We start from the raw sequence: 24,714 nt of genomic DNA, 5'->3' as shown, positions 1-24,714 counted from the left end.
TTGTTTAATAAAGTTTACAAATCTACTTGAATTACATATAAAAGTTTCACATTTAAAAAGCAATAAATTTATGCGTCGCGAATGTATGTTATAGCAAATTTATTTTATGAGATATTTTATGAGGTACCGTTTATGAGACACCACGTGCAGCGTACTCCGTGAGTATCGATCGACTGACGAGACGCACAAATATCCTATTATTAACTATTACTGGTTGCTCGCTGGCGCAGGCGCTACTTTCTATCAATTGCACGTGCGTTTCAGTAGCATTCGTGCGTTCCATGAGCAATCATGAATGTCAATGACCCTGTCATGTCACAAAGGGACGCGAGTGATTACAGTATTCAATTGAATCGTTGGCTCCTAAAACTAGTGGGCGCTTGGCCAAGTTCAGCCTCGACAACAGTTAGAGAGAAGGTGATTTCAACAATACTGATAATCATCTGCTACTCGTTGATAGCCTACACGATCATACCTTGTATTCTGAACATCTTGTTCGAAGAGACCGATGTGCAAAAACAATTAAGAGCTGTTGGTCCATTAAGTCATTGGTGCATGGGTGGCATGAATTATTTCTCACTGCTATTTCGCAGAAGCGATATACATCGTTGCGTGGAGCACGTGAGGACCGATTGGCGGATGATGACAGAGATAGGAGATCGTCAAGTGATGCTCAAATATGCTAAATTTGGTCGTTTTGTTGCTGGATTGTGCGCAATTTTCATGCACAGCGGTGTGTTCTCGCACGGCGTGCTGAGGGGAATGATGCCGACATTTGTATATATCGGAAACGTGAGCGTGTCAGTGCAGGTATTACCATGTCCCACGTACAGCAAGTTCGTAGATATTACAAAGAGTCCGGCAGGCGAAATCGCATTAACTGTGCAGCTCCTTTCGAGCATCGTTGTCAATTCCGTCACGGCGGGCGCCTGCAGTCTCGCAGCGGTGTTTGCGATGCACGCGTGTGGCCAATTGAATGTACTGATGAGATGGTTAGACCAGTTAGACGATCGAAAGCAGCAAGATATGGTACACCATCGATTGGCAATCATTGTGGAGCACCATCTGAGAGTATTGAGGTAATACCGATATAAATTTAATGTTGATATTTCTATTTGATGTATAAAGAATAAAATCTTTTATATTTTAATATTTCTGATCTTTAAGCCAATCCAAAATTTTATCATATCTGACTCTCTTTTTCCTTCTCTTAATAATATATTATAATTTAGTTCCAAAAAAAATTTATATATGTAAAATATGATTGTAATTTACGTTGCTTACAGCTTCGTGACACAAATGGAAGCACTTTTAAATCAGATATGTTTTGTAGAATTGCTAGGATGTACGTTTAACTTATGTATGATTGGATATTATGTCATTACGGTACGTAAAGTATTACAAAAGTGAATGTGTAATTGAAACATATCGACATTAACTTTTCACACTTAAATAAATTGCAAAATGAAAGACGCACATGCAATAAATAATTATCACAATATAATAGCCACAGAAAAAATTGCCACAATACAACCAAGCGACAGCAAGCACGATGTTGTAATTTGAGAATAACATAACTGTCATATCTTTGGTGTAAAGAAGCATTAAATTTCAGAAAATAAGTGTTAATAATTATAATTTGAGTTTGGACCGATGAAAATAAATCTATTCAAATAAAAGAAAATCCTATTTTCAGTCGAAGCGAATTTAACGCGTAAATATTTCAGTGAAAATTCATGTACAAGTCCATTCTGCATACTCTCTTTGCGAGCCGACATTTTTCGGTCTTGAACAGAATCATGCATCGCAATCATGAACAGAATTAGAAAGTAATATATTGAATTGACTTGATTGTTCTTGTAAGGTAAGATTATTAGTATTAGAATTATTACATTCATGTTGTTCATTAAATATTAAACAAGAGTAAATGGTACGAGTAAATGTAAATCTGTGGCTGTGATGTAAACAGCAAGTAATGTCGTCAGACGGTAATTTTTCCTGCATGTGTTCTCCATTTTTGAACCATGATCTTTATCTACTGTCGTTACTGGATATACTGTGGCATTGCATCCTTATATTATTTTTCAACAGTTTGTTATATTTAATATTATTTTTCAACATTTAATAATACTTTTAATAATAATTGTATATATAAATTTCATAAATCATAAAACATTATGATACACTTTCAGGGATGGAACACAGTAGAGACGGCAATGACAATAGCTTGTATGATGATTATATATATATCCATGACTTTCAACATTTTTATATTTTGTTATATTGGCGAAACGGTAACAGAACAGGTAAAAAATACAAATTATGAAATAAAAATTTTATTGTATAATATATATATTCTTATATGTTATATGTGTTGTCCAAGTTTTATTAAAAGTATTAAATATGTGCATTTATCACAACTTTTCCATATTATGGAAAAAATATTATATAAAATGAATAATTTAATAGTGTAAACAAGTAGGACAAATAGCTTACATGACTAACTGGTATCATTTGCCGTATAAAACGGCTCGAGGTCTGATTTTAATTATCTCCCGATCAAGTAGTGTAATCAAATTAACTGCAGGAAAATTAGTTCATCTTTCTATCGCAACTTTTGGTGATGTAAGTACACGAAGTATATTATGTATATTATTAGGCGCCGACTTGCGAAAAATATTAGAGGGACACCGAGAAATAATGGAGAGAAACACAACAATATTCAAATTTTTGCGTTGCTACTGGTAGATATAAATCGCTGAAATAACTAAAATTTATCAAATTAATGGAGATTTTAATAATTTCAGCGATTTCCATCAAGAGTATTGCAAAAAAGTGGATAATATTGTAGTTGACATCCATTTCTTCAGAGGATTACAAGATGTTTTGCAGAGAATGTACAAGATATTTTGCAGGTAGTTAGTTACAGAAAAAGAACCCGCTTGTCCTTTCTCAGGTTTCTCTCTGGTACGTGTATGTGCAGGGACACTAAGGGTTCCTTGCAGTGGCATGTTCGGATTCCCATCTGGATATTCCCCGGTTATCACGTCATCCTTGCTGTCTAATAAATGTTAAACAAGGATGACATGACATCCGAGGAACCTTGATGGGAATTACACGCTTCAACAAGACTCAGTACAATACAGTAATCATCTCATCCTTGTTTAACATTGGCGAAGATCAAGAATATAATGATGTAATAAACTGTGTCACACCATGTCATTATATCGTCTCTTGTTGGAAGGCACTCTAGGACAGCAGACATGCCAGTGTCACTTTTAATTCGCCGCGTCAACGTTATGTATAGCGTATGTCATGTAGCCAGGCCTTTCTCACAATTTTATCCTTGATCACAGAAATTATTTGATTTTTAATTACAATTGTTAAAAAAAAACCTTTTGTTAAAAAACCAAAACATATAAATTATTGAGGGGGCATTGCACTCTTTAAAATTATTGGGGAAGCAAAAAGTGGTTTGCCCACCCCTTCTTCCCCTCCCCGTAGTTGGCGCCTACATTATGTATATTATGTTTTACAGCCAAATATATGTTCAAAATGTTTTAGGTGATACGATCCTCCATGATATACTTAAACATGCTTCGGACTATGACAGCTTCTTAGACAATAATAGTTACACCATTTTGTATAAAGCGTTAGCAAATTTTCTAGTTATCACTATAAATTTATATACTATGTATAAATAACAATGAATGAATTATTAATAAAATATAGGACACCTAGAATGTATAGTATATTTCTATATCCCGAGAAAATAATATAAATAAATAAAAATTATTAAGAATTAAATTGAAGCAAACTATAAGGATCTAATGATATAAATTCAAATAATAAATAAATAAAGGCTATTTTAGTAGAGCTTGTTTTCGATGTTAAATATATCGATATTCAGTGTAAGAAATGATAAAATGAACGTTTTGATCTTTAATATGGTCATCGTTTGTGTCACAATAAATATAAAATTATAAAAATATTCATATAAATTTACTATAATTCTTATGACTATAGAAACATACATAGTTTACTTGTATATTTATCTATTATAAAAATACGAATGTATGTTATTACCATTTTGTAACGTTCTTATTTATAAAATGTTAATATTAATTTCTGATTTTCCAGAATGGTGTGATTTTGATGCAGCACGAATGATATCGTATATGTATGTATGACTCAATATTTTTATATTTTGTTACAACGTCGAGATTCTTACGAAAGTAATTCCTCAAAAAATTTAGAATAATTAAAGTTACCTGAATTATTATGCTTAAGAATGTATGTAAGTTCCTTAACTCCTGCGAATATAGGGCCTCTAATAAAATGTTAGTGACAATGAATTTTCTTTTAATTAGATTGATAGCCTAATGTTTAATCCTCAGTCTGAGAGGGACCTATAGTTTAATTGTCGAATTGGTGATCAAAGGTCTCTTAATCACCATTATGGACTCTTTAAACGCGAAAAAACGTGTAAACCCAGATTTAAGATAGAATCATACGATACTCGATTTTTTAAATGATATAAGCAATGTAAATATGTATGCTGCTATTCTTGATTTGATGTATACAATCTGACGTTTGACAAATAATTATGAAATTTGCAATTGTTACTTTTGATTGATGCAAGCAAATAAGCTATGAAGTAATCCATAATAAAAATAAAAATCATATATAATATATGCAACATGCAGCGCTTAAAACATCAACGAATTTTAGCATACATCAAAGCAGGCATGACTGTATGCGTATTATCATTCAAAAAATGAATTCGAGTATATATCGTGTGATTCCATCTTTACAGATAGTGAGTCAATCGCACCGAGCCGCAGACCATTTGACGCTCATGCTTAAGAATAATTTAGGGCTGGTTACTTTGACTTTAAACGAGACTTAAAACTCTATCTGTCTCGTTTTAAAGTCAAAAGAAACAGATATAGAAAGAGTTTCAAGTCTCGCTTAAAATCAAAGTAATGTTGGTGCCTAAAATCGGGCCTTAAATATTCTATGTTTAAAAAATCGTTTAATGACTTGAGTTTTGTGACTTGAATTGTTTCTTAATTTTTCCTCTCATTTCTGAAAATATAAAAACCGCTTAAAAATTTTAGAAATTTTACGAATACCTACATTAATTAATTTTAGTGTAAAAAAGTTGGCGAAAAGTCACATATGACTAATTGGAACGCATTAAAATTGTCTGGGTATCATTCTCATAATAGCGCGATAGAGTTACGTTATCGAGAGATTATCATTGAAAATTATTGCAATTGTCAATCACAACTTTTGGTGATGTAATTTTAAAATTTAAGATTAAATTTTATAGCAAATATTTACTTAAAAAAAATAAATTATTCTTAACATTAAAAAGATAAATATTTCTTACGAAAAGAGATGAAATTATAAAAGAGAGATGAGATTATAAAAATAGTGTCTTCATGAGATTATATGTATTTTTCTATAAGAAAGTAATTTCTTTTTTGGTTAATATTCCTGAAAGATAAAACACAATAATGAAGTTTATATACATACCTATTTGTATAATAAAGTTTACATATCTATCTGAATTATATGTATATAAAAGTTTCATATTTGAAAAACATTAAATTTATGTCTTTGCGAATACATATTATAGCAAATTCGTTTACGAGACACCACGCATCGTACTCCGTGAGTATTGATCGACTAATGAGACGCACAAATATCCTATTACCTATTACTGTAGTTACTCCCTGGCGCAGGCGCTGCTTTCTGTGAACTGCACGCATGTTTAAGTCGATTCAGTAACATCCGCGCGTTCTGTGAGTAATCATGAAAATCAATGAACGTGTCATGTCACATTTGGACGCGAGTGATTACAGTATTCAGTTGAACCGTTGGTTCCTAAAATCAGTGGGAGCTTGGCCAAGTTCAGCCTCAACGACCGTCAAAGAAAAGGTGATTTCAATAGTACTGATAATCATCTGCTATTCATTGATAGCCTACACGGTCGTACCTTGCATCTTGAACATCCTGCTCGAAGAAACCGATATGCATAAAAAATTACAAGCTATTGGTCCGTTAAATCACTGGAATATGGGCGGCATGAATTACTTCTCACTGCTGTTTCGCAGCCGCGATATATACCGTTGCGTGGAGCACGTGAGGACTGATTGGCGGATGATAACAGATACAGAAGACCGGCAAGTGATGCTGAAATATGCCAAATTTGGCCGTTTTTTCGCTGGATTGTGCGCAATTTTCATGCATGGCGGTGTGTTCTCGCATAGCGTGATGCAGGGCATCATGCCTACATTTGTATATATTGGGAACGTGAGCGTGTCAATACATGTATTACCGTGTCCCACGTACAGCAAGTTCATAGATATTACGAAGAGCCCAGCGGGCGAAATTGCGTTTACCGTGCAGCTCATCTCGAGCATCGTCGTCAATTCCGTCACCGCCGGTGCCTGCAGTCTCGCAGCGGTGTTTGCGATGCACGCATGTGGCCAGTTAAATATACTGATGAGATGGCTGGACCAGTTGGACGATCGAAAGCAGCAGGATATGATACAGCATCGATTGGCAATCATTGTGGAGCACCATCTGAGAGTGTTAAGGTAATATCGATATAAATTTAAAAGTTAATATTTCTGCTTGATATATAAAAAATAAAATCTTTTATATTTTGATGCCTTTGAGCCAATCCAAAGCTATGTCTCATCTGATTCTCTTTTTTCTTCTCTTAATATATTATAATTTAGTTCCAAAAAAAGTTTATATATGTAAAATATGATTGTAAATTACGTTGCTTACAGCTTCGTGGCACAAATGGAAGCACTTTTAAATCAGATATGTTTTGTAGAATTGCTAGGATGTACGTTTAACTTATGCATGCTCGGATATTATATCATTACGGTACGCTAAAAAATTAAATGTGTGATTAAGATACATGTATGACTTTTCATACTTAAATAAATTGCAAAATAAAAACGCATATACAAGAAATAACTACCGCAGAAATAAAAGTGCCACAATACAACCAAGTGACAGCAAACACGATGTTATGATTTGAGAATCACATGACTTACCGTCATATTTTGGTATAAGGTATAAGGAAGCGTTAAATTTCAGAAGGTAAGTATTAATAATTGTAATTTGAGATTAGATTAATGAAAATAAGTCTAATCAAGAGAAAATCCTGTTTTCAGTCAAAGCAAATTTTAATGCGTAAATATTTCAATGTGAATTTATATATAAATCCAATTCTATAAATTCTCTTTACGAATCGACATTTTTCAGTCTTGAAACGAAATCATGAACAGAATTAGAAAGATAATATCATATATTAATTTGACTTGGTCATTTTTATAAGATGAGATTATTATCATCAGTATTAGAATTATCTCATTCTTGTTTTTATTAAATATTGAACAAGAATAAATGATACTCACGAATGTAATTGTAAATGTGAATCAGACCGTGGCTATGACTTGACATGGACAACAAATAACGCTGTCATACGGTGATTTTTTGTGCATGCGCTGTCAGATTTTGGTCCACGATCTTCGTCTACTGTCGTACTGGATGTACTGTGGCATTGCGTTCTTAAATTATTTTTTAGAAATATTTAATACTTTAAGAAGAAACATATAATACTTTTAATAATAATTATATATATAAATTGCAACACATAATTGTCATAATACATTATGATAAACTTTCAGGGATGGAATACTATAGAGACAAAAATGACAATAGCCTGTATGATGATTATATATGTATCCATGACTTTCAACATTTTTATATTCTGTTATATTGGCGAAACAGTAACAGAACAGGTAAAAAATGTAAATTATGAAATAAATATTTTATGATATATACAAATTTTATAATATACAAATATATAGGGCGAGTAAGAAGTCTCGGACCAATGCAATATTCGAAAACTAAGCATTTCCGAAAGAAATATTATAGGATTTTAAGTGATCTATTTACTGATCTGGTCAGTCTGACATTGACGTCGACAAGGTTAGGTCAAGGTCACATCGATGTCTTTTGCACACCTTATTTTTGATTACAGAATCTAATAGCTGGCATCAAGAGTTTTTCAAAACACTACAATAAAGTTATTTTTTATGAAGTACTTTTTGATTTATAAGGCTCGAAAGTTATAGTATCGCCTGCGTTAACATTACGCAAGGTGTCCGCATAATGCTAATGTCGGCGATACTGTAACTTTCGAGCCTTGTAACTGGAAAAGCACTCAATACAAACTAATTTTATTATAGTGTTTTGGGAAGCTCTCGACATCGGTTATTAAATTCTGGAATAAAAATAGGGTGTTCTTTTTAAAAAAATTAATGTGACTTTGACCTAACGTTGGCGACACCACCTAAGGTCAAACTGATAAGATCAGTGTATAGATCATTTAAAACTATACATTTATAGAAAATATTTCTTTCGGAAATGCTTAGTTTTCGAGATATTTCACCGATTCGGGACTTTTTATTCATCCTGTACATACATATAACATATTGTATATATATATATATATTTTCCGAGTTTTATGAATAAAAAAGTGCAAAATATATTATCACTTCAACTTTTTCACATTATAAAATAATTTAATAGTGTAAACAAGTAGGAGAAATAGCTTACATGACTAATTGGTATTGTTTGCCACATAAAACGGCTCGAAGTCTGGTCTTAATTATCTCCCGATCGAGTAATGTAATAAAATTAACTGCAGGGAAACTATTTCATCTTTCTATCGCAACTTTTGGTGATGTGAGTGCACGTTAATGTAAGTGTATTATGTTTTTGCAGCCAAATACATTTCCAAAATGTTTTAGGTAATGAGGACCTCCATGATATATCCAAACATGCTTCGAACCATGACAGGTTCTTAGACAATGAGATTTATACCATTTTGTACAAAATGTTAGCAAATTTTTTAGTTATTTTCTACTATAATTTCATATTATGTTTGAATAATTATATGTATTACTAATAAAATACAAGATATCTATTATCTATATCACTTTCAAATCCTAAAAACAAGATGTAAAAATTATTATTGAAAAATTGATATTTCTTTAAGTAGTAATTTTTATTTTTAATCGCAAAATAAAGGAAAATGAAATAGAATAAAGGATTACATAAATTTTTTGACAAAATGAAAAAAATTATGGAAAGAATGACAGGTTTTTCTATATATTACGTTTGAAAGTAATATAAAACAGCGATTTATAAACTGGATCATAAATATGCCTATATATACCCCTCTGATACATCCTTAATGTTTTCCTATTATGTATTACAATATACGTATGTGAGAGTTTCCACTTTAAATGCCTTTCATTCATTTATATTGAGCATGCCTAAAATTTTTTGGAAGTGTTAATATATGTTTTAATTGCTTTACCTAGTAAATTCCAAACGATACAAGATGATGAAAAATAAAAAATTCGTTGTCACTTTCGGAAAAGTATCTTCATATTCCTCACAGAACACAGTCTTCTGTCAAACTGACAAATACACTTCGTGTGAGGAAAGATTATCGATTGGACACGCGTGCGCTCTTCTCAACGCTACGTGTTTTACAGCACGAACTTTCTTAAACGTTGGCGCAAGCGTATTTTCGGATATGTCTCTAGATACATTCTATACGTTCTATACAGTTTCTATACAATTATTGCAGTAATACATAGGTCACTTTTGTGAAACGATCATGAGCGATCTGAAACGCATCCTAATAAATTTCGGAAATTTCTATGACTACAGTATACAATTTAATCGATGGTTTCTTATATCGCTCGGTGCTTGGCCGCAAAGAAGCGCGAGCAAAATAAAACAAATTGTGCTGTCAATGCAAATCTTCATTTTTTCAATCGTGGTGGCAATCATTATGATACCATGTACATTATACATATGCTTTGAAAAAGAAAAATTTGATATTAGAATAAATGCTATCGTTCCGTTGATGCACAGAATCATGGGATCTATAAATTACTGGCAATTACTTACGCATAATAAAAATATTCAACAATGCATGCTGCATATGGAGACGGATTGGAAACTCGTTCGGAAAATGAACGACCGCGAAATTATGTTGCGATATGCCAAAATTGGCCGTTTCATAGCCAAATTTTGCGCAATATTTATGCACAGTAGTGCGATCTTTTTCGCCGCGGTCAAAGCAGTGAAAACTACGACCGTTATTATCGGTAATGAAACCTTTAAGATGTATCCGATGACATGTCCACCGTACAGCAAAATCATTGACGTGAGATTCAGCCCTACGAACGAGATCCTACTGAGTGCGCAATTGTTGTCGACACTTATAGTGAGCTCCTCTACAATAGCTATATGCAGTCTTGCCGCTGTTTTCGCGATGCACGCCTGCGGTCAACTGAACGTATTGCATATATGGCTAAAAGAACTTGCTGAGGAGAAGACATATCATTTAGCAGAACAAAAACTTGCTGTTATTGTGGAGCATCATTGGAGAGTCCTCAGGTATTTTGTTTAAAAGGGAACATAACACGGAAAGAATTTTCTCTTAAAATTTACTTTAAAAATATGGCAGTTGTAGTACAATATAATATTTTAAAGATTTTCACCATGCAGTAAAAATTTATTTTATACTTTATTGTAATTTTATTAGTGAATGAGATAGATTTACATAAAATTTTTTGAAATATAATGTTGTCCCACGACTATCATATTTTTAGGGTAACAAAAAATTCTCTCCGTAAACTAAGTGTCGTCTTCCGGTTTTAATAAGTTTCGGTTATGTTAAAATATTAAGACAAAAATAAGATTTTCTACTTTATAATAATGATGTACTTTATAATAATGATAAAAAATTCTTTATTTATTAAAAAACTTTATTTATTAAAAAAATTAAAAAATGATTATTAAAAATATGAAGTACTCTTAAAATCATTCAACTTTTATTTAAAATTTGTTTATATTTTGAACTGTTTAATATTCACTCAGAAAGAAAAAAAAAACGAATTTTTTCAAAGTAAAATTATATTCCTTCAACGTACAAAAAGAAATTATTAAAAATTCGCATCTTTTATTTTTGTTTATATTTTAACATAAACAATAAAGATAACAAAACTTAAAATCGGAAGGGGTATACTTAGTTGTGTTTCTTTGTTAGCTCATTTAGATCTTAAATATCAATTATAATTTGTGTTATAAGTTTCTTTTCATTGAGTGTTAACTTTAATCGAAAATATTTACTCCGCAATTTTCTTAACTAGAGTTTCAAATCCAGTGTACTTTAAATTAATGTATTTTTTTTAACTTTAAAAGTAATTGAACGATTCATTTTTCATTTTGAAAGTCAAAATTTGAGAAAAAAAATTATGTAACTTAAACTTATGTAAAGTTGTAAAAAATATTTGTTATAAACAATTTTCAATTGTTATAAATTAATAAATTACAATTTGTTATAAACAATGTAATTGAAGAAAAGGTCCAAGTCATGATTTAAAGTGGATTTTACGAAAGAAAATATCCTATTGAATACATTTGAATACATTTTAACTATTAGGGGGACCGGAAAGTAATGTCGTTTGTCGCATGTCGATATTCGTTTATCAGCTCATTGTGTACTTCAAAATCGTGCCAAAGGCATTTTTAAAAAGACGACATTATTTTCCGATCCCCCTAATACATAAATATGTTTCAGCTTTGTTGTACAAATAGAGAATATTATGCATAAAGCTTGTTTAGGAGAATTAATGGGATGTACGCTGAGTATGTGTTTACTTGGATATTACTCTATTATGGTACGCTACAAACAAATAAAATTTCATTTCCATATTACAAATGATGTAATTGAAATGCTGCAAAAACAGATTAATCTTATTTTTCTGCAGTAAATAAAACGGTCAATTGATTTTGCAGAACTGGGCTAATTTCGATGCAGTAAAAATAATTTCATATATAAGTGTATATATATCATATACATTTAATATATTTATATTTTGTTACATCGGTGAAGTTCTCACAGAACAGGTAATATCTCAAAATCAAAAAGATTTTTTAGACATTTGAAACTCTTCTCATTTTGATTGTATATAAAATATAATATAATGTTGTCTAATTATATAATTAGAAAAATATTGAATGTTTGATTATTTACATTTTATTATCATATTTAAGAAAAAAATAATATAATTATGTTCATATATATCTAAATTATTCTTTAATATCTCTTTCATTATTGTTAGATGTTTAGGCACTTCAAAATTTGTAAATACTTTTATTTATTTATTTATTTATTAGTGCAAAAATATCGGGGAAATAACATATATGACCAATTGGTATAAATTGCATCACAAAACAGCACTTAAACTCACTTTGATACTCATGCAATCGAGTTATGTCATTAAGATAACGGCAGGAAAAATATTTCGGTTATCCATAGCAACATTTGGTGATGTAAGTACATACATTATAGCACAGTTATTAATAGCGTTAAATAAAATTTTAATATAATTTATTTTCTTGTTATGCATTGTTCTTGTTATGTATTGTTATAATTATTCTATGTAATGATTTGACTATTTAGTTTTACACCGTAAAAGTTTAGTTTTATGCCGTACCAAAGCAAATATTAACAATCTAATCAACAATTGTACATTTATTATTAATAAAAACGAGAAATCCTGTTATTACAGATAATAAAAACTTCCATGGCATATTTAAATTTTTTGAGAACAATGACTGTATAAAGCATAGAAAAACAACAAGTTATAAGACACACACATAAATTATTTTCTAGATAGAAATGTAAAATAAACTAATAATTATGATATAACAGGATTTTCTGTGATACGGTTCTTAAAAGCAAAAAATGTATATCCTTGATGATTCTCCTGAAACTAAAGAAGTAAAAACTCAATACCTTATAAAATTTGTATGCATAGCCATACAAAGTACTTTCATATTCCTCTTCAAATGCAACCTTTTGCGAAACTGACAAGACAAAACATTTGCTAGGAAAAAAATCGATTTGATATGCACGCGATACTCTCAATAAAAAAGTACCAATGTAAGCGTTCATCAAACTTTAGAAGTTGGCGCACGCGCTTATTCAAATAGAATCCTTGCTAGAACCATTGTCCCTGGCAGTACGCCAAGCTAGTTCACGAAGCGAGCATGACGAACTTGAAACGTGACTTGAGAAACATTGATTTCAAGCACATTAACAATTATAGTCTGCAAATTAACCGATGGTGCCTAAAACCGATAGGTGCTTGGCCCATAACAAGCACGTCGAGTACATTAGAAAAAATTGTCGCGATAGTATTGATCATCTTTTGTTCACTTACAATAGCAATCGTTACGGTGCCATGTATACTGTACGTAATATTGGAGGATCAAACTATCACGGCAAAAATAGGCGCCTTTGGGCCATTGTTTCATAGGATTATGGGTTCGATAAGTTATTGGACGTTGCTCAAGCGCAGCCACGACATTCACAATTGCATACAGCACATGGAGATGGATTGGCAGTTTATACAAAGAATCGGAGATCGTGAAACGATGCTGCAATACGCTAAGTTCGGACGTTTTCTCGCCGGAATTAGTGCGGCGATCACGCAGGGCGGTCAGCTGCTCTTCGGCACCGCAAGAGCAATAAAGACTATGACCATCATGGTCGGTAACGAGACTTTTAAAACACGTCCAATGACATGTCCGACATACAGTAAGATTCTCGATACGAGATTCAGCCCTATAAACGAAATTATGCTGACTATACAATTCGTGTCGGCATTTGTAGTAAGTTCCGCAATAGTGAGTGTTTGCAGCCTCGCTGGAGTTTTCGCGATGCATGCCTGCGGCCAACTCAACGTATTGTATGCGTGGTTGAACGAACTCGTAATTGATTACGAAGAGAAGGGAAATCAATCAGTCGAGCAAAAATTGGCTGCTATTGTGCAGCATCATTTGAGAGCATTAAGGTACTCTACTATTGAACTATATTTCTTGAATGTATGATACTTTGCTTTAACAAATATGGCACAATTTTGAGAGATAGATATTTACTTTTTTCTATACAAACATTTCATAATAAATAAAATCAATATTGTCATTAATACGATGTATGTAAATATATGTTCGACAAAATTTAGCAAAAAATTTTGTTAATGAAGAGTTCGCACTTAAACATTCTGCAATTATACAAATGTATTACAGTTTTATAGCATGTGTGGAAAGTATTATGCATAAAGTTTGTCTTGCAATATTGATGGGCTGCACACTAAATATGTGTTTACTTGGATATTACTCGATTATGGTATGATTAAAAGAAATATATTATTAAAAACGCTATTCTCATACATCTTTTTAATTATAAAGAATGAAATGCAATTATTAATAATATAATAATATGTAGTAATAATAACAGAGTTGTTAAATTTTAGTATAGTAATAATAATAGAATTGTAAATTTTATTATTTATGCATAAACTTGTAAAATTAATTTTTCAGAATTGGGGTGCTTTTGATGCAGCAAAAATATTGTCATATATTACTTTATATACTTCAATGGGGTTTAATATATTTATTTTTTGCTATATCGGCGAGATTTTGACAGAGCAAGTAATATATCTTTCAAAATTAAAATAATTTTTTTAGAAATCTATTCAAATCCGTTTATAAAATATAGAAACAAAATAAATATATTTATATAATGGCTGCTTTTTTGATACTTTCTGCAGAAATGTAGATATTTATATTTATAATGAAAAATTATAAATATAAAAATATTTATATTTTTTTATTAGTGCAAAAATGTCGGGGACGTGGTATACATGATTAATTGGTATCAATTACCGCACAGAACAGCCCTTTGTCTTATTTTAATAATAATGCGATCAAATAATGTAATCAAAATAACTGCAGGAAAATTAGTTCATTTGTCTATTGCAACTTTTGGCGATGTAAGTAATATATCAATTAAATTCCTTATAATACTCCTCAGATTTAATAAATATAAAATTTAAATTTTATTTAATATTTGTTTTAATTGTGCTAATTATATTTGACCAAAATGTTGTAATGCAAAATTTTATATATGAAATCGTATATTGTAAAAATACATTGTATTAATAGAAACAAAAATTTTGCTATTTTAGGTAATTAAAACTTCCATGGCTTATTTAAATATTTTACGAACAATGATGTAAAACCTATAGTGAGCAATGTAGTTAATTAGAAATATGTAGCAAATTAGGAAGTTGGACAACATATTTTATATAGAATAGATGAAATACTTTGCAGGTAGGATATTATAATAACATTATCTAAATATATGTTTATAATATGTATATCAGATTTTTTACGATTAAATTTTAAAGTTTAGTAGAAATTTTTCGATGATTCGCTTAAAATTAAAGTAATTAAAGTTCAATACTTTACAAAATTCATACTTACTTCCGCAAAATATTTTCACACACTTGTCTAAATAATGGCCTCCTGTTAAATTGGTAGAACAAACAACTCTCTGTGAAGTTATTGATCGATTGTGCAGTTTCTCTCAGAAAAAAATATGTCAATATGAACTTTCTCCAAACTTTGCCAGAAGTTGGCGCATGTGTCCATTCAAATAAAATCTTTGTAAGCACATTGTCCACAATATGTCGAGTGCGTTCATATGAACATGATAAAGTTTCGACCTATGTCTCGATGTATGTCCAGAATCATTAGCTTAAAAAATTACAATGATTACGAAACTGCTTCTTAAACATAGCAATGTCGTAAATTAATGGAGATCGATTGGAAAATTATATGTAGAATCAAAAATCGCCAAATAATATACTAAGTTAAGTCGTTTCATCGCCGGGATCTATGAGGTGATTATGCTATAGGTGATTTTGACCCTTAGTTATGCTAAATAGGAATACACTGCCATGCGGTATATTCTTATTTATAGCATAGCTAAGGCGATTAAAATCCATACCCACCATTGTTGGTAATAAGACTTTTAGGATACATTCGATATGTCCGGTTTACAGCAAAATCATCGATATAAGTTTCAGTCCTGTAAATAAAATCATTGGTTGTCAACAATTTCTATGCAACATTTATAGTGAGTCATCTACTGTCGGTGCTTGCAACCTAGCTGCCGTTTTCGCAATGCACGCCTGTGATCAAACATGCTATATACATGGCTACATAAACTTGTAGGAAATCAGAAGGGAAATTATATAACCGAACAAAAACTAGACATTATTTTGGAGTATCATCTCCGAGTATTGAGGTATGTAAATAGAAAACATATTTATCAGAATATTTCAGACAACGTACATTTAATATATAACAATATTGGTCAAAAAGAGACGTTATTGTTAAAATAAACATTAATAAATTTTTGAAATTACTGCGAAAGTATCGTTATGTAAATATTCATTCGTCGTATTCTACTTCTATTCAAACGTAAGTATTCTACTTATATGCAAACATCCTTTTTCGGAAGAAAACTTCATCATTTTACGTTTAATGATTATAAATATTATTATGTACATTTCAATTTTATAGCACGCATAGAAAGTATTATGAATAAAATCTCTCTTGTGGAATTGATGGAATGTAAATATGTGCTTACTTGAATACTACTTAATTATGGTATGATAAATATTTAAAAAATCACATTTTATTAAATATATCAGTAATTACTTATATGAATATTCAAATGTCGTTATATGTATTATTGAAAAAACAGATTTCGAATACTAATTACTCATGTGTTTTTATATAAAAATAAATATTATTAGTTATATTATAACTTTTTAGGGAAGACTTTGATGTAACAAAAATAATGTCTTAAGTTAATATATATTTATCAATGCGTTTCGATATTTTTACATTTTGCTATATCGGAAAGATAGTCACGGAAAAATATATAAATAAAGTCATAAATATACAAATCAAGAATGGAATAATGTTTTATGTTTCTCGATATAACTCAATGAACCTTAACTTTATAAAACAAGTTTTTATGTTATACAAAAGTACCAAAGCATAATTTCTTAACAATTATTAATTATTTATATTTATATTTATAATAATTAGTATGTGATAAGTAATATATAAATATAAATATATTTATGTATATATATTTGATTTTATAAACTAGTGCAAACTTGGCGAAATGGCATATATGACTGATTATAATTTACATCATAAAACTCAAAACTGCACTTGATCTCATAATAATAATTACACGAACAAGTAACATAATAAAGGAAAATTATTTCAATTGTTTATTACAACTTTTGGCGATGTAAGTAATGCATATTCAAAAAACATCAAAAAGGCAAAAAAAATACTATTATATAGAAATATGTACACTGTAAAAAATAAAATGTTAATTTTAACTTAAAGACGTGTAATGAATTTTCTGAGACATACAAAAATGTTAAGATTAATACTTTTGTGTTAATTTTAATATTTTTATATGTCTCAGAAAATTCATTACACGTCTTTAAGTTAAAATTAACATTTTATTTTTTACAGTGTATATGTTTTTTATATTTTACTAATTACAAATCTTAATAACCCCACAAAAAAAGTTATTAATTTTATATTACCTATTGTATTAAAAACGTAATTATTATTTTTTAAATAAATATATTGATATGTTATAGACAAAAATAAACATTCTAATATTATAGGTAATAAAAACTTTCAAGTATATTTAAATCTTTCACAAACAATGTAAACCATAACGTTTAAAAATTTAGAAAATATATATTATATATATATATATAAAACAAGATAGGAAATATATCTTCTAAATCAAGATTTGATAAAATCAATTGTAATATTAAAATTAAAATTATATACAGGATTATGATTCATCAAATTATTATTGAAAGTGTATGCAATAAAATGATTCTGATTTTCATATATTCGTTTATAGCATTTTTTATATTTTAAGAAGTTCTAATTTTTATCTAATTTACATAACTTATTAATAAATAAAAGAATATGATATATAAAATATAGTATCGAACCTAAAAAATTTACTAAGTTAAAATAGTTTTAATATTATATTACTTCTACTTATTTATCCTTACACTCCTTATGACACGCGATGTTCTCTCAGATATGTGATAATAGAAACTCTCGACAATTATATCGATTGAATGTACATCTCTCTCAAAATAATTTTACAATATTAAGCTGTTCACTAAACTTTTCCAAAAATCGGCGCAGGTTTTTCTTCATATTCCAACACAATGAATTGCCTATCTGTGGCAGTGCACCTTTCATACAAGAATCATGCAAAAATATGCATCAAATATGCATCAATAAGCGACAGATAAAAAAAGCACGATTACAGTTTATAACTTACATTAGTCAATTCTTTTTAAGTCAATCAATACGTGGCTACAAATAAATGTATTGATTTCAATATAGAACATATCTTTTATATTACTACAAATTTTTTTTTCGAGTACGTACAATAACATAAAAAAAGCCGCAACCATCATCAAAACGCATCCGATGATGAGTGCGATTTACAACATTATTGATATGAGATTCATACCTATGAATGAAATAGCATTATGGAGTTTCTATTAAAGTTTCTTAGTATGGTGAGTTTCTTTGCCGTCAGTATTTGCAGTCAAGCTGCTGTTTTAGCAATACGTACTTGTAGTTAGCTGAACGTGCTGTATGCACTACATAAACTTGTTGAAAAACACGAGAAGGAAAATTATACTCATTCAAAAAAATACACATAAATCTGTACACATAAATTCTTTAAACTTGAAATAATCATTTAAAAATAGATAATTTTAAATTTATTTTTCACTTTTTTAAATTATTAATTTATCGTCATTGTATTCATGAAGAGTTCAGATGACATAATTATAAAAAAAACTTTACAGTTTCATTTTATGTTTAATTGGATATATTATGAATAAAGTTTTTCTCCTGCGGAATTCATGGAATGCACGATAGACATGTGTCTTCTTGGATATTACACTATTATAATATGCTAAACAACATACACCGAATGCTAGTTAAGAGTGTCTATACATGTCCTACAGTAGTAATCTTACGGTAATTATTTCTGTAATTGTTCAACGTCCAAACAAATAATAATAGTGATATTGGATAATTGTAAAACATAATAGTATTAAGAAATTTTTTTTTTTCAAGACATTATATATATCTTAAGATATCAGAATAAATTAATATATCGTGAAAATAAAATTTAGTAAATAAAATGATTATGTTAAACTCAAGATTATAAGTGATTACATTATAATTTCCAAGATGTATATTAAATAATTTTTTTATGATATTTATCACGCTTATTATTATAATTTCTGTATATTAAAATACAGAAATAATTTTCATGTTTATTGAAATTATATATTCTCTCTTTTTAACATAAAAAGTTTATTAAAATTATTCATGTTCGGAATTACTTCTACTTTATCCCTTATATTTCTCTCATTTCCATATACTCATTTTTATAATATTGTTTATATTTTAAAATATTTTTTTTCGCGAATTTTTTTTGTCATTTAATTAATTTATCTTTTAATCAATATAAGAGAAATATGGTTAAAATATATCATCGAAAATTTGATGAAATAATGAACTTCTAATGTTACTTCCACGAATCTATCCTTACACTCCTCATGACACGCGATGTTCTCTCAGACTTTGGACAATAGAAACTCTCGACGAACAATTATATTGATTGAATATACACCCCTCTCAAAGTAACTTTGTAATGTTAGATCGTTCATCAAACTCTTTTGAAGATCAGCGCAAGCGCTTCATCATATACCGGCGATGAGTTGTCTCACCATCGCAGTGCACTGTGCGCTTTCGTGCAGCGATCATGTCAAATACTAAAAGCGCGCCAGAAAACAAGATATCGAAACAATATAATAATTATAGTTTACAATTTAATCAATGGTTTCTCAAGCCAATTGGTGCGTGGCCACAAAAAAATATGAAATCAGTGTGGAAAATCTTTACATTATTACAAATTCTCATTTGTTCAAGTTTAATAGCATTAATAACGGCACCATGTGTGTTATATGTATTATTTGAAAAAGTGAACATCAAGCAAAGATTGAACGTAATTGGACCACTGCTTCACAGGCTTATGGGCATGATAAATTACTGGGTGTTGTTAAAGCGCAGCGGCGATATTCACAAACTAATACGACACATGGAGACAGATTGGAATCTCGCACAAAGAATAGACGAACATGAACTGATGTTGCAATATGCCAAATTCGGTCGTTCCGTCTCTATAATCTGTGGACTAATTATGCAAGGCGGTACGTTTCTGTTCAGTTTAACAAGAGCATTGAAAACTACAACCATCATCGTCGGCAACGAAACTTTTACGACGTATCCCATGACCTGTCCGGTTTATAGCAAGATCATCGACACGAGATTTAGCCCTGTGAATGAAATCGCGTTGGTTCTGCAGTTTATGTCAACATTTGTACTGAGTTCTTCTACTGTCGGTGCTTGCAGTCTGGCTGCTGTCTTCGCGATACATGCTTGTGGTCAGCTGAATGTGCTGTCTATATGGTTACATGAACTTGTTCAAAATCAGGAAAAGAAAAATCATATAACTCAAAAAAAACTGGCCCTTATTGTGGAACATCATCTGAGAGTATTGAGGTATTTTATATGCTAATACTTGTTAGAAAATACATATCTTAGAGCTCTATACTTGTATAAGCGAATTCTTTATATTTGTTGGAATAATTCAACTCAATCATTTAAAAATAGATATTGTCGGTTTATTTGGAATTAAGATAAACTTTTATTTACTTTTATTTTCTAAATGATAAAAAATCTATCGTTTCAATGTGCAAATTAATTGTAAATGAATTCTTCTGTGTTACATTTATACATTTAGTTTTATATCATGCGTGGAAAGTATTATGCATAAAGTTTCTCTTGCGGAATTAATGGGATGCACGACAAGTATGTGCCTACTTGGATATTACACTATTATGGTACGCTAGAACTGTAAGAAAATGAAAATCTTATTAGACATAAATAAATGTCATTTATTTATGAAAAACCAAACTATTCTATTCTATTAGAAAATGTGTATTAAAAATAATAAATTATACGATAAAGATAAGTTTATATTTTAATTTTTAGGCTTGGGAGACGCTCGATACAGCAAAACTAACATCTTACTTCATTGTATATTTATCAATGGGTTTCAATATTTTTATATTTTGCTACATCGGAGAGATTATCACAGAACAGGTAATATGCCGAGAATTAAAAGATATTAAAATGTCAGATTTTGACATGTATTTATAACTTTTTTCATTTATTAATTAGTCAATAACCGCGTTAAGCAGAATATGTTTTTTGCATGTATTGAAAGTTTTCTTTGCTGCGATTAACTATCCCTATAGATTTTAATGTAAAGTTTGCGTGAAGAAAAGTACCAATTGTTGCAAAATAAACGTTCTTCTGAACATAGGTATTCCTTGCTTTTAATTTTTCACTGCATTTAAATGTAGGAACTAATCATAATAAAGACACACTGAGACTCATTGAACTACTTTGTTTCCTAAATGCAACCAGTACTTTTTAGAAAAGAGTAAAATATGATACGTTTATATTAAGAAAAAAAATTCTACAATAAAACTGCCTTGCTTTTAATAAAATTTAATATTTCTCTTTAATATTTTGTAAATCCATATTGTCAGATTCTTTTCATTACACATAAAAATTGTAACATTTTATATTATATGTCAATTTATGTCAATATATTAAACGATTATATTTATGTCAATTTATTAGTGCAAATATGTTGGGGAAGTAACATACATGACTGATTGGTATAATCTACATCACAAAACTGCACGTGACCTCATTTTGATCATTGCTCGATCGAGTAATGTGATTAAGATCACTGCAGGAAAGTTATTCCATTTATCTATTGCAACTTTTGGTGATGTAAGTATGCAGATATATTATTTTGCTTTATCTTGTTAATAAAAAAATAATAAATTACATGTTATATTTCATTGATTGCAAAATGAAAATTTTATATAAATTGGATTATCCATTATCTTTAAAACATTCATTCTATACATTCAATTATATGCGAGTATATGATTAAAAATTTCAAATCTTAATATTATTTATACAGTATAATATATATACTGTTTTTGTATAATATATATACTGTTTTTGTGTAAAAATAAGCATGTTATTGTTCTAGGTAATTAAAACTTCCATAGCGTATTTAAATCTCTTGCGAACAATGACTATGTAAAAAATAATAGTGTGAAACATAAGTTAAGAAATATGAAGGATATATATTTTATATAGAACAAATTATCACATATTCTAAAGAAAAGATTTAATAAAAAAAATCGACGATTATGTCAAAATCGAGATTATAAGCTATTAAATAATTTTCGAAGGTATACATTACAATTTTTTATGATCCTCTATGCTTGTTATTACAATCTCTATATTTAAAGGTACTAATTTTTATATTCATCTAAATTACATATTTATCATTGTTAACAATATGAAAAATATTTAGAGTCCTCCTCATTATCAGTGCGGAAATCATGTACGAACTATCAAATTCGTAATTTACATTTAATTTCTGCATTGAGGAGAACTCAATTAAAGTCGGAACGTTTGCAGTTAAGTAAATTTCGGTAAGTAAATTTCAATTATTTGCAAATTATACCTTATCATTTTCAAATATATAAATTTACACAAAAATGACTGCGGAGGCTCACTTGACAATTTATTTACATTTAATTTATTCTTCGAACTACAAACCTATTTTCATTTTTGTATTAATTAATTAATTTTTTAAATTACTAAAACAGATATGTCTTTATCAACATATAAACGTAAATATTTACGTTTTATTTGTACGCACTTTATCGAAAGAAAACTTCACAACGTTATATCTAATAATGAGTATTGTTATGTAATATTTCAGTTATATAGCAGGCGTACAAAGTATTATAAATCTCTCTTGTGAAACTGATATGATGTACAATAAGTACCTGTTCAATTAAGATATGTTGAAAATATATTTTAAAAATAACGACTTGTCATTAATAAAATTTCTATGTACATACATATTCAAATATCATATTATTGAAAAAATAGATTTATGGAAAATAATTAATTTTTATATAACTTAATTAATTAAGATATAAAGATAAAGATAATCATTATAACTTTTAAATTTGGGAAGATTTTGATACATAAAAAAAACATTCTATTAATTTAAACTCATTGACAAATTTAAATATTTTTATGTTTTATTATATTTTATATTTTATTAAAGAGATAAAACAAGTATTAGAAACAGAATGTTTATATTTGTATAAGTCTATGAATTTTGATTTAACATTATAATATACGATATTATATTATTATACATAAATATTAAAAGTAGAATTGTTTTGCTTTTAACAAAGCTTAGTATTTGAGTCTATATTTTGTATATATTATTTAAATTTTTTAATATTTAACAAATTTTATTCATTATTTAAAAAATTTTTAATGCATATTTAAAAAATTTAATTTTATACCGATTTATTGGTGCAAGCAGGGAAATGTTATACGTATATGATCGATTAGTATAATCAACATCACAAAACTGCATTTGGTCTTATTTTAATAATTGCAAAGTGAAGTAATAAAGATTATTGCAGAAACACACACACACATTATTTTAATTATCTATCGCAATTTTCGGCGATGTAAGATGTATTAGTGCATGTATCTCCAGAAAAACGTTTTTAGAATTGAAACGCTATGTAGGTATATATTTTCTTTATATTTTATAATTATGAAACTTAACAAATAACCTCATAAAAAATAATTAATTTTGTATCTTTTCATTGACTTATATTTATAAATATATTTATTATTCTTAAAATATATAGCAATTTAAATTATATATACAATGAACATTTTATATTGTTACAGGTTATTAAATATATATATATATATATATATATCTATATATATATATATATATAAATATTCGCTGAAGCACACAAATGGTAGCAAACTCAAAATCAGGCTCTCAAACTGTGATTTGTCAGAGATAAAGTAGAACTACCTTCATAAATGGTGCGTTCGGGAAGACACTATTAGCGCTACTTCTGTCATTCTATCTTCATTGTTTATTAAACGTAAAACAAGGATAGACAACACAAATAGCGCTAATAGCGTCTCCTCGAACACACTATAATCTCCCAAACAAGATACTGATACAATCAATATTAACTTATGGCGGGCTCAGTTAATCATCCATTTGTACCATTCAATATAAATTTCAAAGTAAATAGAGAGAAATTTTTGTTCGAAATTGTATAATTCATTCCTATATTTTTCTGATTTCAATATTTCTATTTATAATATTTTCCATATTTCAAAATATTCTAATTTTTATCGCAATTTATTCCATTAATCATAACAAAAAATATAGCAAAAAATATAGTTAAGATACATTACCAAATTAAAAAAATCTGTTAAAATAAAAAATTCTTAATGAACTTCCATAATTTTATGTGATTCCATAATTTTATATGATGTTCTCTCACAAATATCGGATAATAAAAACCTTTGACAACTAATTACATCGATTGAATATACGCCCCTCTCAGAGGGCGTATATCTATTTTTATCAGCTCACCAAAC

General features: G+C 29.0%; 5 protein-coding genes and 2 long non-coding RNA genes across 38 annotated transcripts in view; 6 read left to right on the top strand and 1 right to left on the bottom strand.

Annotated features, from left to right (window-relative positions):
• The first annotated feature begins 75 nt into the window (after positions 1–75).
• On the top strand, positions 76–5,360 carry LOC105148370 (odorant receptor 82a-like). Of its 4 annotated transcripts, none has more exons than XM_087405648.1 (5): positions 76–158; positions 231–1,079; positions 1,287–1,386; positions 2,193–2,306; positions 2,470–5,360. In XM_087405648.1, the coding sequence occupies exons 2-5, from the start codon at positions 292–294 to the stop codon at positions 2,746–2,748; spliced, it is 1,281 nt and encodes a 426-aa protein (XP_087261774.1). In that variant the 5' UTR covers positions 76–158; positions 231–291; the 3' UTR covers positions 2,749–5,360. The 4 variants fall into 4 exon arrangements, with proteins under 4 accessions (XP_087261774.1, XP_011058378.1, XP_011058377.1 ...); XM_011060076.2 differs by having other exon boundaries at positions 128–810; positions 889–1,079; XM_011060075.2 differs by having other exon boundaries at positions 128–1,079; positions 2,470–2,625; positions 3,565–5,360.
• Positions 5,361–5,521: 161 nt separating this feature from the next.
• LOC105148402 (odorant receptor 82a-like) lies at positions 5,522–8,930 on the top strand. 2 transcript variants are annotated; one of them, XM_087405695.1, is made up of 5 exons: positions 5,522–6,608; positions 6,807–6,906; positions 7,716–7,838; positions 8,623–8,778; positions 8,844–8,930. In XM_087405695.1, the coding sequence occupies exons 1-5, from the start codon at positions 5,821–5,823 to the stop codon at positions 8,898–8,900; spliced, it is 1,224 nt and encodes a 407-aa protein (XP_087261821.1). In that variant the 5' UTR covers positions 5,522–5,820; the 3' UTR covers positions 8,901–8,930. The 2 variants fall into 2 exon arrangements, with proteins under 2 accessions (XP_087261821.1, XP_011058410.2); XM_011060108.2 differs by having other exon boundaries at positions 5,532–6,608; positions 7,716–7,829.
• The window catches only part of LOC147909995 (uncharacterized), a 200,825-nt gene continuing 182,613 nt past the window's right edge, over positions 6,503–24,714 (bottom strand). For 19 of the 24 annotated variants that reach the window (XR_015544933.1, XR_015544934.1, XR_015544931.1 and 16 more), the window contains 3 exons: positions 15,451–16,057; positions 6,796–6,911; positions 6,503–6,594 (listed from right to left, as the gene is read on the bottom strand). This is a non-coding gene — a long non-coding RNA (uncharacterized LOC147909995). Of the gene's footprint in view, positions 6,595–6,795; positions 6,912–7,442; positions 7,596–15,115; positions 15,207–15,450; positions 16,058–24,714 lie in introns of those variants that run through there. The other 5 variants (XR_015544904.1, XR_015544907.1, XR_015544912.1 and 2 more) reach the window with 4 other exon arrangements.
• On the top strand, positions 9,274–12,834 carry LOC105148403 (odorant receptor 82a-like). The gene is made up of 5 exons (XM_011060109.2): positions 9,274–10,509; positions 11,696–11,795; positions 11,914–12,024; positions 12,295–12,450; positions 12,690–12,834. Exons 1-5 carry the CDS (start codon positions 9,722–9,724, stop codon positions 12,741–12,743), a joined length of 1,209 nt encoding a protein of 402 aa, XP_011058411.1. The 5' UTR covers positions 9,274–9,721; the 3' UTR covers positions 12,744–12,834.
• On the top strand, positions 13,024–15,297 carry LOC147910006 (uncharacterized). The gene is made up of 5 exons (XM_087405699.1): positions 13,024–13,976; positions 14,212–14,311; positions 14,506–14,616; positions 14,802–14,957; positions 15,153–15,297. The coding sequence occupies exons 1-5, from the start codon at positions 13,171–13,173 to the stop codon at positions 15,201–15,203; spliced, it is 1,224 nt and encodes a 407-aa protein (XP_087261825.1). The 5' UTR covers positions 13,024–13,170; the 3' UTR covers positions 15,204–15,297.
• LOC147910005 (uncharacterized) lies at positions 15,777–17,376 on the top strand. Of its 4 annotated transcripts, none has more exons than XR_015544897.1 (6): positions 15,777–15,869; positions 16,032–16,105; positions 16,204–16,276; positions 16,354–16,452; positions 16,555–16,641; positions 17,153–17,376. It is a non-coding gene; the product is annotated as an uncharacterized LOC147910005 (long non-coding RNA). The 4 variants fall into 4 exon arrangements; XR_015544896.1 differs by lacking the exon at positions 17,153–17,376 and adding an exon at positions 16,810–16,950; XR_015544899.1 differs by lacking the exons at positions 16,354–16,452; positions 17,153–17,376 and adding an exon at positions 16,810–16,950 and having other exon boundaries at positions 16,564–16,641.
• On the top strand, positions 18,569–23,949 carry LOC105148404 (4-vinylanisole receptor-like). 2 transcript variants are annotated; one of them, XR_015544890.1, is made up of 6 exons: positions 18,569–20,679; positions 20,921–21,020; positions 21,172–21,282; positions 21,829–21,984; positions 22,253–22,457; positions 22,583–23,949. XR_015544890.1 is itself a non-coding variant. In XM_011060110.2 (5 exons), exons 1-5 carry the CDS (start codon positions 19,880–19,882, stop codon positions 22,304–22,306), a joined length of 1,221 nt encoding a protein of 406 aa, XP_011058412.2. In that variant the 5' UTR covers positions 18,569–19,879; the 3' UTR covers positions 22,307–22,460. The 2 variants fall into 2 exon arrangements, 1 of the variants encoding a protein (XP_011058412.2); XM_011060110.2 differs by lacking the exon at positions 22,583–23,949 and having other exon boundaries at positions 22,253–22,460.

This window comes from Acromyrmex echinatior, chromosome 4 (genome assembly GCF_024713525.1).
Source record: "Acromyrmex echinatior isolate Ae372 chromosome 4, ASM2471352v2, whole genome shotgun sequence".
Taxonomy (NCBI): Eukaryota; Metazoa; Arthropoda; class Insecta; order Hymenoptera; family Formicidae; genus Acromyrmex; species Acromyrmex echinatior.
This window is presented reverse-complemented; position numbering and strand designations above follow the sequence as displayed.